General features: G+C 39.1%; 1 protein-coding gene across 21 annotated transcripts in view; it reads left to right on the forward strand.

Moving 5' to 3' along the window:
• Positions 1-14,060, forward strand: part of LOC101862049 (carbohydrate deacetylase) — a 31,346-nt gene extending 17,286 nt beyond the window's left edge. For 15 of the 21 annotated variants that reach the window (XM_005102651.3, XM_035970891.1, XM_005102652.3 and 12 more), the window contains exons 3-6: positions 4,912-5,048; positions 8,455-8,554; positions 10,551-10,728; positions 13,332-14,060. In XM_005102651.3, coding sequence (XP_005102708.1) covers positions 4,912-5,048; positions 8,455-8,554; positions 10,551-10,728; positions 13,332-13,653 — 737 coding nt within the window. In that variant the 3' untranslated portion in view covers positions 13,654-14,060. Of the gene's footprint in view, positions 1-160; positions 298-4,911; positions 5,049-8,454; positions 8,555-10,550; positions 10,729-13,331 lie in introns of all 21 variants that reach the window. The other 6 variants (XM_005102656.3, XM_035970886.1, XM_005102655.3 and 3 more) reach the window with 2 other exon arrangements.
• Positions 14,061-14,757: the final 697 nt, after the last annotated feature.

Consider the following 14,757-nt stretch of genomic DNA (forward strand, 5'->3'; position numbering starts at 1 on the left):
TTATTGGTGAAACTTGTTATGCAACTATTTATGCTAAAAAAAAATTAAATCAATCCTCTCCTTCCCGCAAAATGCTTTGCTTTTGTTTTTCTTTATAGTTCATTCCCATAAATAGTTATTCCGTGAAAATGAAAGACTGCCAAATTTCTGTAACCGACAGGACTTCACTTGAATTTGACTGAAGGAGGACCAGTGGGCAAGGAGGAATACAGGACTCTTATAAATGAGAATGGTGTCTTTTGGGGAAAACGAGACCTGCGGAAAGAACTGACAGAAAACAGAGTGTGTGCAGAAGAGGTAGATTAAGATTGGGACTCCATTTGTACACATGAGGGCATGGGCATGAGATATCGGATAAAGCACAAAGATGAAGGCACTTTGAGATAGAAATTGTTTCACATATATATATATATATATATATATAAATATTATATACTAAAAATATGTATTACATTGTAGTGAGAGGCAGAATATTGTTCAATGTACTGTAGGTGTTTTTAAAAACACATTCATCAGCACAATTTAGATCATTAACGAGGCAGGCTCCAACCCTGCCCGTCAGGGCCAACCTTGGCTGAGAGGGACAGAAAGTTGAAGCAGAAAGACAGATACCAGTAGTCAGGAATAATTTTCCCCACACGGGAATTGAACTCGGGTCTTCTGGGAGTGACGGTGAAGTGCCTATATATCCCCTGCACCTCAAACACTAGTGGATGAAATATAACTGTTTTTGTCTTGAGAGATCTTATCATTGACGAATCAGTGATGGTAGTAAAGTGGAAAATATTTATTTTGAATTGAGACTAGTTATTTTTTGGATATATATCTCTGAGGAAAGCTACCTTCTGCATCTGAAAACAGCTGCACATAATGCACTATATGGAACTGTTCAGCAAATGAGAATCTGTTTCTTTTGAACTTTCATGTCCTGTATACAAAGGCAAAAAGTTTAAACATTATATCACAAATTCCAGTGATTGAAGGATGAATAAACCTTGACGATAAAGAGTATCTCGAAGAAATATCATGTATGTTTTTTAAATGGTGCAATTCAAATTTTCTAAAAGTGAACCTCTCAAAAACAAAGGAAATTATTTTTTATTTTAGAAGAGAAAGACCAACAATTCCACCACGTGTTATTGAACAAGAAACAATTGAAATCGCAGATTCATACAAATATCTTGGTCTTACAATTGTTAAAAACATTTACATGGCAAAATCACGTAAACAATATCGTTAAAATGGTAAATCAGAGGCTGTACTTTCTGAGGAAACTTAGGTCTTTTAATCGGAATCCATCCATCCTTAAGATATCTACCCCACCACAATAGAAACTTTGATAAGTTTTGGTAGCACTTGCTATGGTAGCAATTTGGGAAGGCAGCACATCATTAAAATTATAAACGAGTTGATCAGAAAGGCGTCAAGAACAGTTGATGGAAACCTAAGAAACTTTGAATATCTGCACAAAACGAACGTTTTAAAAAAGGTGGAAATAATGCTTAGTGACAATAGCCATCCACGGATCGGAATTTCAACTTCCGACCCACTGTAAACGATACATTTCCAAAAAAGCAAGAACAGACAGATATAATATATATATAGAAATTCATTCGTACCAACCGCAGTGAGGTTACTGAACACACAGTGCTACTAATGAAACACACAGAGAGAGAGAGAGAGAGAGAGAGAGAGAGAGAGAGAGAGAGAGAGAGAGAGGGAGAGAGAGAGAGAGGGAGAGAGAGAGAGAGGGAGGGAGGGAGGGAGGGAGGGAGGGAGGGAGAGAGAGAGAGAGAGATTTACGGAGCGGGTTGTCATGTATTTACTAATGTCATGTCTTGTTGTGAGTGTATGCATGAGTGCACCTAGCCTTGGTAACGTCTACAGCCATTGTAAATGACCAAGACAAATTTCTCCCTGCGAGATGAATAAAGATTGTCATTGTCATTGTCGTGAAGACCCTATCCTGGCAGCATTGCCGATCCGGTAGCAATAACAATGACTATCTTTTACTGTGAGTTTCTCTGTTTCAATACAGCCTCTTTTAGCTGTTTAATTTGAAATATTTTTGTAGACCCTTATTTTTAAAAATTTCATTTTCAATTGTTTGGACCCTACAGTGTGGAGTGCAATGCTGTTATTAGACTAGATCTAGTTGAAAATATTTTTTTAATGCCATATAATTATATATGTGCTTATTTTGATTTCGTGTAATGAATACAATAGAATGCTGCTTTGTTGTATCTGCTGTTTTAATTCCTGATTGCTTGCAATATTTTGGTGTACACAGTGGGCCTGCCTTATCGTCAATGATTTATTTTTGCGAATTTGTATCGCATATCAAAATCTGTAAGTGTGGAAGTAATGTCCTTATATAAAGAAAGACAGACAAAAGGTAAAGTATAATACATTAACAAAACGAATGAATTGTAGACCACATAAGTTGCGCAAAAAAATAGGAACAGAAAGTGCATTTTATTGTCATTTATTAAATTCATCTGATGGCCCACACGCTGTTACTGAGTTCACAATAATCTCTTATTTGGATTAGCATATATTATATTGAATCTATGGTTGTGGAACCTGTGGATACAGCAGGTTACTCTTCCATGTTTTGTGAATCTCTTGGTTCTAAAAAATGTTCTAATCAACTTAATTATGAATGCTTGGGATGCATAATGCAATTTTTGAATTTGTAATTCAGTGCTTTGGATATGCACAGTGCTTCCTCTCTTCACTATACGGCATCGTTAGGACCCCCCCAAAAATGCCGTCATGGAGAGTTGTTGTTATAGAGAGCCAACCAAAATATTGCTAATGATATATTTTAAAGGAAATAATGGGGACCTGGGCACCTTGTCGCTATACAGAGGATGTCGTTATATCGAAGGTTGTTATAGAGAGGCTGCACCGTATGGCTCAATATCTCTGCTTTAACGACATTTTACTATACAGTCGAACCTGCCTTAACGGAAATCTGTATAAAACGGAAACCTGTCTTAACGGAATCTCCCCACTCCCCCCTTGATATATTCCTCTTTAATTACCTGTATAAAACTAAAACGGAAACCTGTCCAACGCGGAAACGGAAAGAAAAATCCGCTCCCTTCCGAGGGTTTCCCCTGTCTAAGACGGAAAATGCTTTGCCCCCTCAGCCCTGATTTGAAACAAAACTCGCAGGTTTGGTTCCGTCGGCTCTAAACTTAACGCAATGGCCATGCCGCTGGGCAAGGAAGGGGAGTTTGGGGTGCAATTTGGGGGTAGATGTGACCCCATCATGTGAGCCCTGAACGATGCAGGTGGTCAGTGTAGTGTGGGTGTGAAATCTCACGACTGCCCGCGGGAGTGCTCCAGTAGTGAGCAAATACCAAGGAGAAGAAGCTCCTTGGCCACTACAGAAACTTTCGTGGGTAGCCAGAAGCCAGAGGTGTGAAATTAGATTGACCAATGCCTACCGCCCTTTTCGTAAGGCCAGCCAAGAAAAGAGTTCCTCTTTTCGTTGTTACAATGATGGCAGTGGGGGTGGCATTGGTGGGTCATGGGGCTAAGGGTGGAAGCAAAGGAGAAGTTCAAACGTTTCTGTTTTTAATAGGTCATGAAAGGCAAGCACTGGTGGCAATTGGATAAGTAAGACTGACGCATGTCATTATCAGACAGGATAGCAGTTGAGAGGTGTGAAGTTTTGACCACTGCTTGCCGATCGGACAAGTGATCCTTGATCCCTCTGGCTGGGGCTTTGACCCTCCCCCCCCCCCTAAATTCCCCGTCTAAGACGGAATTTTTTTCCCGCTCTCTTCCGATTCCGTCTTACGCAGGTTCGACTGTACTATGTTTACAAGGATGGTTCTTTAGAAATGTTGATTGGCTTTAAATAGATGTATGTTTTTTTTTTATTTTGCTGCAGTCTCTTTTCCTTCCCCATATAATCAATTCTCACACTACCTGATGCTCATGCTTGCTCTTTTTCATAATTGTTCATATTTTATTAGAGCTAAATTGATTTAACATCATTTCCGGTTGAAAGCACAGTAGGCTACACCGTTTTTTTGTTTTTACATGTGACTTAAATTCACAATCTTTGAAGAAATTAACAAATTTAAGTCTTTAGCGAAATGTTCAAAGGGTGATACTGTATGGGAACACCCAACACTCGGAGATTCAAATCACAAATTTAAAATGTTGGCATAAAAAATCAAATGGGCTAAAAGAAAAAGAAAGTGACTCGAAAAAACAAAATCGTCAAAACCTAATGTACAGTAGTTGGCTTTTGATCTTTGTTAGATCCTGTTTTAAGTTTTAGTGGATGTTGACTCGGTACCTAAGGATCGGATTTAACGTTTAAAAAACAAAACGTTTCAGATTTTAAACTTTACTTATTATTACGTATCAAATAACAGGCTGTCTACAACTAAAAAAATATTGAGCAATTAAAAGTGTCTCAAAATTTCAAATAAAAGCTCCTTGATTTTACACTCTCAAAAAGTTTTTTTTAATACTAATTTCATTCCGTTCTTTCACTCCAACACCATTGCTTTAATAAACACTTCATCAAGCAGATTCTGGTTAAAAGACAGAGATTATGAAATAATGAAAACATGTTTGAGGAACATTAATACAAATACTTTCCTGTATTTGGCACATTTATAAATGCAGCATATAGGCACTGATTCGAGTTAAGCCATTTATTTTTTTATTTTGTTTACTTTAGAATCTCCTTGTTTGTACTGTCGTTGCATGTTTTTGATGTTCTGAAATATATCTTAACTGATGTTTGTGCAATACCTCACCACCTCAACTGATATTTGTCAGCATCTAATTAATATCAAATTGATGACTGCTGTGTAAGTTTAAAATGGGTGAATAAGAAAAAGTATGGTTTTGGTCATATTTTTTCCCTTTTTTTCTATGCAGGACTTCATTTGAATTTGACAGAGGGAAAGCCAATATGTAAGGAAGCGCATAAGTCTTTGCTTGATTCCACTGGGATATTTCATGGGATGATAAATACCCCAAAACTTCTTCAGTCTGGAAGCATTGACAAATTGGAGGTACATTTCATCATGCCTGTCCTCTTGATGGTCTACCACGATGTTTCTGTTCTGCTTGACGGTCCTTCAACAGACCAGTCTGACAACTACTGTTCCACTTGATGGTCATCTTAACTAGTTTACTATTATCCACACTACTTAACATTTCCCTTCTGTGTTTGTGCAGCCTTGGGACTGCTATTGGCCATGTAAAAATTGTTTTAGAGGTTGTTGTAGTTTTTCTGGGGAAAAAAGTGCATCAATGTGTGGGAGTGATAATATATGTATGAATTAACTCTCACAATCCTTACAATAGGCCATTCCCAAAGGGGGGATGTTAACATGTTCTTATGCACAGTAGAATTATAAAAGGGCTGATTTATCAATGTCATGCACATACTGTGCTGGAACAACATAGGAGGAGGAACTGCTGCTTTTTCTTTCCTCATCCTTACTATTAGTACTAACGTCCCTTTCCTCTACTTCTTTTGAATGTTTGTCACTCTCTTGTGAACTGCTATTTCCGGGGTGCCGTGATAAATGAAGCAGACTTTGTGCTGTTGAGGCTAGAGAGGTGAGCAGAGTAAGCCTGAATCCCCGTTTGAACTTCTCTGTTGACATCCTGCCTTTGGCGCTCATATGAACTTACGTAGTTGTGAGCTTGACTGTTTGACTTGATGACCTGCTGCAAGTCAATTTTGCTTTACTGCTTTTAACTTTGATCTTCAATTTTTGTTATTGTCTATTTACAACTCCGTGTACATCCTGCTACATCTGAAAAAACAGAATACAAAAAAGAAAAGCAAAGGTAGACCAAGAATAATTAACCTACTGACATTTTTAGTTTTAGTAAGAGTTTTACAGCACTTACAACACAATAAGGTCATATAACTTAAGTGCCGAAGAATAGATGTGTGTCACAAGAGAGTAACATATACTGAAAGAACTTGAACATATGGATAGCGTGAATAGACCAAGATAATACAGGTTTCTGGAAAACATCTGAGGCAGAGAAGTATGCAGTGAATCATAATTGTGATTTGTGTTTTTGACCTGGCACGGATCATCTCTTGCTAAATGTTTACGAAATTGATAGCCGTAACAGGGTTCTTCAGCATCATCCCAAAGTGCAAGCTGTCAGCTTTTTATCTGATCTTTAAGCTTTGTAAGATCAGGATGACCTGATAGAATGGTGCATTAAAAGATCATTGGGGTTTTTGCTGTACAATTGTAAATGGCTCAAGAATTATACCAAAGAATTTTGTTGTCTCAGAAGAAATGGTTAGGATTTTCATCGTTTCATGCAGGAGACAAGTTCAACTACCGAGAGTGGAAGCTATTTTACAAGATAGCTATCTCCGTATGCCTGCAGGAAAGCTATCTTCCACTCGGTCTCAGCTCAGGTTAACCCTGACATGCAGGGTCGAAACAACGCTCCTCCTTTATGATCTTAACTGCATTGATTGGAGTTGGGATCATAAATAGCTTAATGGCACAATAATAATAATAAACAGTCATTTACAATCATAGATATCTATTATTTTGTGATGCTGGTAGCTTTCTGTTATCGTTTCTTAAAAAAACCATGACTTTTCTCAATGTCTTCTGGGTGGGATCAGCAATTCAAACGTTTGGTCACACTGCAACTGCTGCATGTTACTGGCCTTCCATCTGAGCATACATTCTGACATGTTACATGGTGATAAAATTATGTTATCATACGGCACTGCTTGACCTACTCAGTGGTATATTATCAGTCCTTACACTCTTTACCTCTCCTATTTTTTGACTTGGCTATGTACTTGTCCTGGTCGAACTCTGGGTCCCTTTACTCTACACCAATGCTTGCCAACCAGGGTGATATCTCCCACAGGTGGGGGATGTGATATGGTAATTTTGGTTGGCAATGGGGATCAACGGGACATTATAGAATAATAATGGTAATAATAATGATAATAAAAATATAATATTTGTTTTGCGCAAATTCCCACTCAACAGCAAGCTCTGGGCTTTACAATCTATATTAGTAGTGATAGGGTTTATTTTACGCCCCACAAGGAAATACATAGGGTGGGTAGTATGAAATGAAGATTTTAGTCTCTCAAAGTTGGCTAAAGAATGCGTTGGCTATTAAAAGACTGACAAGCATTGTTCTACATCATTTATCCTGTAATCTGTAGAGTTCTCAACTCCTGTGATGACACCTCCTTAGTTTGACTTATCTTTACTTTTGAATCATAAGTACTTCCTTCTTTTATATAATATATTATTATATATATTGGTATTGGAAGTGGGTATTGAATGTGTGAAAAAATAAAACAGAGTTTTTTTGCATCCTGCAAAATAAAAGGAGCAAAAAGGGATGCTGAAGAATAATAAATCGTCTTTGAATATAATTTTCAAAGTACATTTTTTCCCCCAGTAGGTCCTAATTTCTGAACTGTTTAATATGTTTTTGGTACTTCTAGGAGGCATTTTGCTCAACATCTTTTTCAACATTGCTATTGTCCTTGCACATGACCTAGAAATGTTGATATTGCTATAAAATTCAGATTAACCTTTGATTTGTTCATGCGTTTTTAATTTCCCAGAAAGTAATACTGGTTGTTGTTACATTTTGAGATTTTCACCATTTTCTGCCCATTTACTAGCTTATCTGCTTTGCTTATTATTCATTTGTTTTTCACTGCACATAGTCAAAGGTGTGTGGATGTTGCTTCCCATTGATTTTATTTCTTTCAAAACATGTGGATCTTGGACGTTATATATTTTTCTGTTTATCATCTTATTTCATCCCTAGGTGCCACTTGACCACCACAGTGCCAATCAACTTTTCTATAACTCCAAAAACCTCTAGGCTTGGTCAGGATTTTGGAGTTGATTGAGAACCATTTACATGTATTGTGATACGTTAGCTCTATATCATTATAATATATATGTTAATGATGTTGAACAATTTTTGTACTGAATTCTTTTAAGAATGACAGCAGTTTTCAATTAAATGTGAAAATTCAATGCCACTTGTATTTAGTTGTAGATGGTGGATATTTGCGTCATTCATAAAGTCATAAAGTCGTAATATTAGTAGCACAGGTAGATCTAATAAAAGGTGAGGTTAAAAGGGTGTGATGGTATTCTGAGAAGGCTAATCATTGTTTTGATCCCTGCTCTGTGTCTTTGCTTTCAGTGTAAAAATGTAAATTTATGTATGTGGTGTTATGTTTTTTTGTCATGTTTCATATAGTCTGAATTTTGACGAGAGCGGGGTAGTTGGAGGGCATCAATGGTAGGTCCTACTTCTTTACTTTCCCTCTGTTGTTTATGTCTGAGTGTCTTGTCTCACTTTTTCTCAGCACTTACTAACCATCATTGTGTCCATGTGCATCTTTCTACTCAAACAAAGTTGACTGAGAACAATATTTGACAGATTCGAAAGGAAATTGAAAGTCAGCTGGCGAGATACATTGAGCTCTTTGGGACCAAGCCAGTCTATGTTGATGGGCATCAGCACATTCATGTGCATCCAGGTTTGTGGACATAAGAGATTAAGACTAACCGATTGACTGAACCCCCCCATGAAAAAAACAAGATTGATTGACTGACTTTAATTGTACATCTTGGGTCCCATCAAAACAATTTAGATCCTTTATGCATTAGACTCATTAGACTCCGTAGATGGAGAAACTCAACAGAAATTTTTCATGTGTGGAAATCGAACCATTGTCTTCTCCACGCGTGGATGAAGAACTGAAGCATTACATCGCAGACAACATTATCATTAAGACTTGCTGGCAATCTTAACTTTGAAGTCCCTTTCACTTTTGTGGGTACCCTTTGGACTTTTTTTAGTGGGGCAATTGCATATATAATAATAAATCATTTTTTTGGTCCTGCACATGGGGGATTGTTGAGTGCCTTAGGCTGATCTACTCTTGTTACCTTTTTCCCCCGAGTTACCGTTTTCCTCACACAAGCTCCTGGCAAAACTTTTTCATCCGATGATTTCTTCTCCCTTAACTTTTATCAGAGATCATGTGTTAAGCGTTAACACTTTGCCATCACAAGGCTCAGGTAGTAAAAACCCTTGCCATCAAAAGCAAAGGCATTTTGGGGTAAACCCAAAGAACCTGGGTGGTAAACATCACCGATCGCCGAGATGTGACGGCAAAGTGTTGAAAGCCGAGTTAGTTGAATCTCAAAAAGGGTCAAGTAAATGTTTTCTGGTATACGAGAGTCCGTACTTAAATGGCCACCAGTATATGACGATCACCTCTACAGACGGCCACTTCCCATTTCTTCCCTTGCATATCTTTTCCCAGTATAATGACTGTGTGAGACGGCCACCTGTTGAATACACCCATTTTTCTCTGCAACAATGGAACTATAAACGCAGGCTTTGGGGTAAGAATTGAACATCCTGACAAAACATGTGAAGAGCTATTTGACGCATGTGGTACTTCTTGTACAAATTACGAGGCTGAGGCAATGGCCATTGAAGCAGCAATCCTCCACCTGACCAACATTTTCATAATACATCCAAGCAAAATCAAGAACACTATTATCTTCACAGATGGAAAGTCAGTACTCCAAGCCTTGGAAAACATGAATTTCGAAAGCCCAGGCTGCCTACAGCAACATCCCAGGAAACGACAGAGCAGACACCCTTGCCAAGAAGGGAGCAACACAAACAAAACCACACAACCCAGTATCACAACAGACAGCCAAGAACATCATCAAATGCAACACCAGGGAACAGTGGCTGAATGGATGGGCAATGGGCAAAACTGGAAGAACTGTATTTGCACACATGACAGCCCCCAACTCTAAAGATGCAATAAATTCCCTGAGTAGAAGAGAACAAGTCACGATATTTCGCCTGCGAACACAACACATAGGCCTACCACTAAATTCCTACCTTAATAGGATCCGCAAGGATACCCCACCCGACTGCCCGTTGTGCAACTACTAGGATGAAACAGTACCACACCACCTCTTTAACTGCCCAGCACTTTGTGATCTGCGTAGCACCTACCTACCTGCCTCCCAGACATCGGAAACACTCTATACAGCGACAAAGCACAGCTGATTAAAACCTGTCAATTCTTTGCCATATCGACAGACCGAAGGGCTAGAACCAAAATGGCGGCTGGATCGGAAAAGTAAAAGTAAAAAGTTGTCTGCAACAATCGGTGGCTGTGTTAGATCATTTTGACTGCACTTGATTACATGGGCTGCCCCTTTAGAGAATCAAATTTGTCACCATTCAATGGCAGAGCCTGACAATCACACCAGATATTGGTACAATCTTCTTCTGAGAGACTATTCGTTTACAAGACCATTGAATTTTCGACACATATGTCCTTTTTTTTTCCAACGGCAACTCTCAACACCTCAAATTTATATATCTTGAGGACAGTTTTTTCAACATAATTTAGTTTTTTAGTAAAACTCTAACATATGTTCAGTATCTCAGTATATGTTATATTTATATATATGTTAATGTTTGTTTTGGCTCTTCCCCAGAGGTTGGGCCGATATTTGCAGACGTTCTGAAGAGTCATGGTGTGCACATAACTCGATATCCTGTGGAGTTGAATATTCCATCCAAGATGTGGGTGAATCCGGAGTTCAAGCCTTTCTTCCTTGAGATGATGAAAAATGCAGAACAGTGCAAGTCAATCCTGGACTTGCATGGAATCAGGTATGTTTATTTAATGGGCCTCGGCTATAATAACAAGACCACCGAGACGTACATGATACCCCTGTTATATATATATAGCTGAATCCTGTTATACTAGACAGGAATCAAATTATTTACATACACTGTAACTAAAGATTAACAAATGGAATTGTTTTTATTACTTACCAATAGATACTATTGATTTATATTATCTGTTATCAACCCCTTTCTTTTCCAGTAATATTTTGCACCTCATCTTTTTATCTTTCTTTTTCTAGTAGCCTACATTAGTATTGTTACTCCTATTAGATGGAGGTTGACTAGACATCTTTTGAGATGCTTAAAATGTGTAATAGAAATAATAATTGCACTTACAGTATAACACGGATAGCTCGAATTCGTCAGGATCGACCTCTGTAGTTCGAGGAATCCGTAGTTTGAGGGATACGTGAACAGTGTCATGGCATCAGTTGTGTTGTAGAATCTAGGGAAGCAACGATGATTGCTACTTTAGGAGCAAAACTATTGATCATGTGGTGATGCACAACCCTTCTTCTCGCCCGCTCCTTGCAATCCTAGACACATGTGTTGAGCAGCGTGCTAAAAATAGAACAGCTAGTTGCTGCTGTGGAGGGGGGAAGGTTGTATTTTACCGACCTTGCCTTTTTCCTTTTAAAAAAATTATTATTATTATTAATTAGTCTTAAGTGCACCTCGCTCAAAGGATATTGACTTTATTCCTCTACTGCAGCGTAATTAGTTAGACTATTCCGTGTTTGTGTTTGAGCTTGGCGTAATTTTCTTACAAAGGTGAAGAAAACAAAAAGGGATTGCAGGTACAGCTCGATGGATGCGTGATTTCGAGTCTTCTGTGTTCAACCTATCCGGGTTATACTATATTTAGATCATACCATGTTCTACAATAGGCTCTGAGTGCTTTACAACTATTTACAAACAAATTTCAATGGTTACCACAATTTGGAGAAAGAACGCGCATAGATATGGCGGGGTAGATCTAACGCCCACTGCCTACTTTTCATTCAGACATTAATACTCGTTACGTTACAAGTCTCGCCTCCCCACAAGGATACAATGTTGATGTGCAAGACAAAAGCCATGCTAAATCACTGATTGGAAAATTTGCATCAACACATCCAGTTTTCCCCCTCCCTCCCACTCCCACTCCGTATGACACACATCATAAAATGTGGAATGTCTACTCAGTTGACTTAAGCTTACTCGTTTCTCATAGTTTTTTACTTAAAAAACAAAATTCTTAAGCAGAGACGTAGTCTAAAACAGCCGTATTCACTGCTCACAGTCGAATGCTCCCTATCCCGGACTCTAGCATGGAGATCATCAGGAGAGAATGCTTCACTGTTTCGGGCTCTTCCTCTGTACAGTTTTTCTGACGCACTGAGCCCCCTCACCGATGTGAGGTCTCCATGCTAGTTCGACTGTTTTCCTCTGCTGCCAACTCTTAGGATTCATTCCAGCATGGGTCCTCTCGCTTCAACCAGACCCAGTGACTGGCTTTCTCTACTGTCTCTTGAAGGGAGTTTGTGAGTTGGTTGCTTTTCTTTGCAGTAAGTCCTGCCACTCTCATCCACTTACGGGCGCTAGTTGCTACGAAACCTCTGCATCCTACCTCTACCGGAAAATGGCTTGCTTTCCATCCTGCCTCCTCACATTGTTCAACGAATGCCTCGTAACGGTTTTCTTTACACTCCTGTGCGGCATAGATATTGTCCTCGTGGGGCACCGTGAGCTCTACCAGGTGCACCTTTTTCTCCGTTTCCTCCCATAACTCCAAATCTGGCTTTTTCGTAGTTGGGATGGGGAAGAATCTCTCAAAGCCCTTAAGTCAGCAGCTACCTCCCATGTGCCTCCGCTTTGGTCTTCCATGGCTTCGTTCGCTTTCTTTCTGTTGGGAACCTTGCTTCCTTGCGGAACGAACGCAATCTTGGTGAGTCCATGCTTTTGTAGCTTGGGGGCGTATTTTCCTTCTTCCACCTGTTTTGTCGCCATTGTAGTGAGCACTTTCAGCACCTCATTGTGCCTCCAGGTGTATCTGTTAAGAGCCAGGTTGCAGTCTGAGAAAATATGCTTCATGACAAGAAGAATTATCAAAAGGGAAGAATCTTTGATTCGGTTTCCACACCTGACAAGTTTCTGCCTTATACTTATACCGGTTCACTTTGTAGACGTGACGTGTATTTGTCAAAGGGGAGCCAAGAGATTTCATCTTGAAATGTTTTGACCATGGCAGTGTCATCTATATACTCAAATTACTAGGGGCGAACATAAAAAAAAAAAAGAACAAATAAAAAACTATTTTCAGAAGCCTTGTATATTATATGAATACAGTCTAGCATGCACGTAGTGTAGTGAAATTGATGGGATGCGGAAATCTTTTCGTTATGTACAAATTTCTCTATGTACATGTTTTACTTCATACAAGGAATACATGTATTAAAAACAACCAACTTGGGACCTGGGAATCTCTCAGCTAGATCTATGAGTGTCTTTTACTGTGAGTGTGAGTGTGCTAGACTGTTTTACAAACAGCATAGCTCTGTTTCTATTGAACATTTTTGTCAGATGGCTTGGAACATTTCCCCCAGATCAACGGATGCATTTGTGGGCCTGTCTACCATGGGTTCAGATATGACAGCAGAGAGACTGCAGTTGATCATCCTAGAAGCTTTTGAAGATGTGGAGAAGAGACTTGGAGGGGACCACAAGCGTCCTGCAACCTGTGAGTTGATGACCCACCCTGGCCACCCGACCAGCAGAGACTACGGCGGCTTCTCGTGGGGAACTGACGATTTCGGCGCGTCACAGGACCGGGTGCACGAGATACAGGTCTTGAGCAGTCCTGAGATGATGGAGTTTTACAAGAAGAATAACATTGAGCTTGTGTCGCATGAAGTGCTATTGCCCTGAATTGACCCCCCCAACTTTTCACCCATTACTTCTAAACTATGTGCTGATTTCAATCACCACTTTGTGTGTTGTAGAAATCTTAATCTTCTGTTTTATGCTTTAACTTGACAAAAAAAAAGATCCAGCCTTTTTCTCATGTTGCTTTAAAAGTGATATAAGAAATGGCTATTGAAATCGAGGTTGTTTCACTTGAAGTGTTATTGCCCCTGTCACTTTAAAAGTAATGGCTATTTAAAAGTTCCCACTTTATTTTTTGTAGACATTCAAATCAACTGTCTAATGCCTGAATTTAATGCCTTTAATGGCTATTAAAATTAAGTGTGGATTTCTATTACCACTTTGTATGTTGAGAAATATAAATCTACTGTCTTATGCATGATTTTGACCAAATAAACCCAAACAACTTCTTCTCCTTGTTAACTCCTTTGTTGCCAGAAGGTGTGCGTTTCTACTGTCAGAACTGATTTTCAGCTAAGTTCATTTGCTGGGACCGCAGTCTCATGTCTCTGTGCTTGTACTAGTGGGCTTGCTGTCTAGATTTAGCCCACTTGTAACACACACACACACACACACACATATATTATATATATATATATATATACGTACACAGTATAACATGGATTACTTAAATTTGTCGGGACCGGCCTCGGTAGTTCGAGGGATCCGTAGTTCGAGGGATATGTGAACAGTGGTATGGCATCAGCTGTGAAGCGACAGAGATTTTTCTTTTTTCGCCAATTTTTAGATCAGATAAGTTAGATCTATGCCTGTTGACTTGAATTTGAAATTTGAGAGAATCTGAAATTGATAAATTGTGAATGAGAAACATGATGAGCAACGCTTTCGAATTCGATCGGTAATGAGCCTACCGGTACCCAGATAATTTAATTGCGCAGTCTTTAGTCTGCACCAATCAAAAGGTGCCTTTTCAAAGCAAACAATTTGACAAGATAAGCATATATCGCAACAGTAATCAACGACGCGATGACGAAACAATGCAGCCCTACTCGGCTTATCCTACCAAGTAGGGCTGGATCCTGCTCGCCAAATTTGAGAGTGGCGATTCGCGATTCAGTCGGCTTCAAAGAATCGTGAGTACGCAAG

This window comes from Aplysia californica, unplaced genomic scaffold, assembly GCF_000002075.1.
Source record: "Aplysia californica isolate F4 #8 unplaced genomic scaffold, AplCal3.0 scaffold00333, whole genome shotgun sequence".
Lineage (NCBI taxonomy): Eukaryota > Metazoa > Mollusca > Gastropoda > Aplysiida > Aplysiidae > Aplysia > Aplysia californica.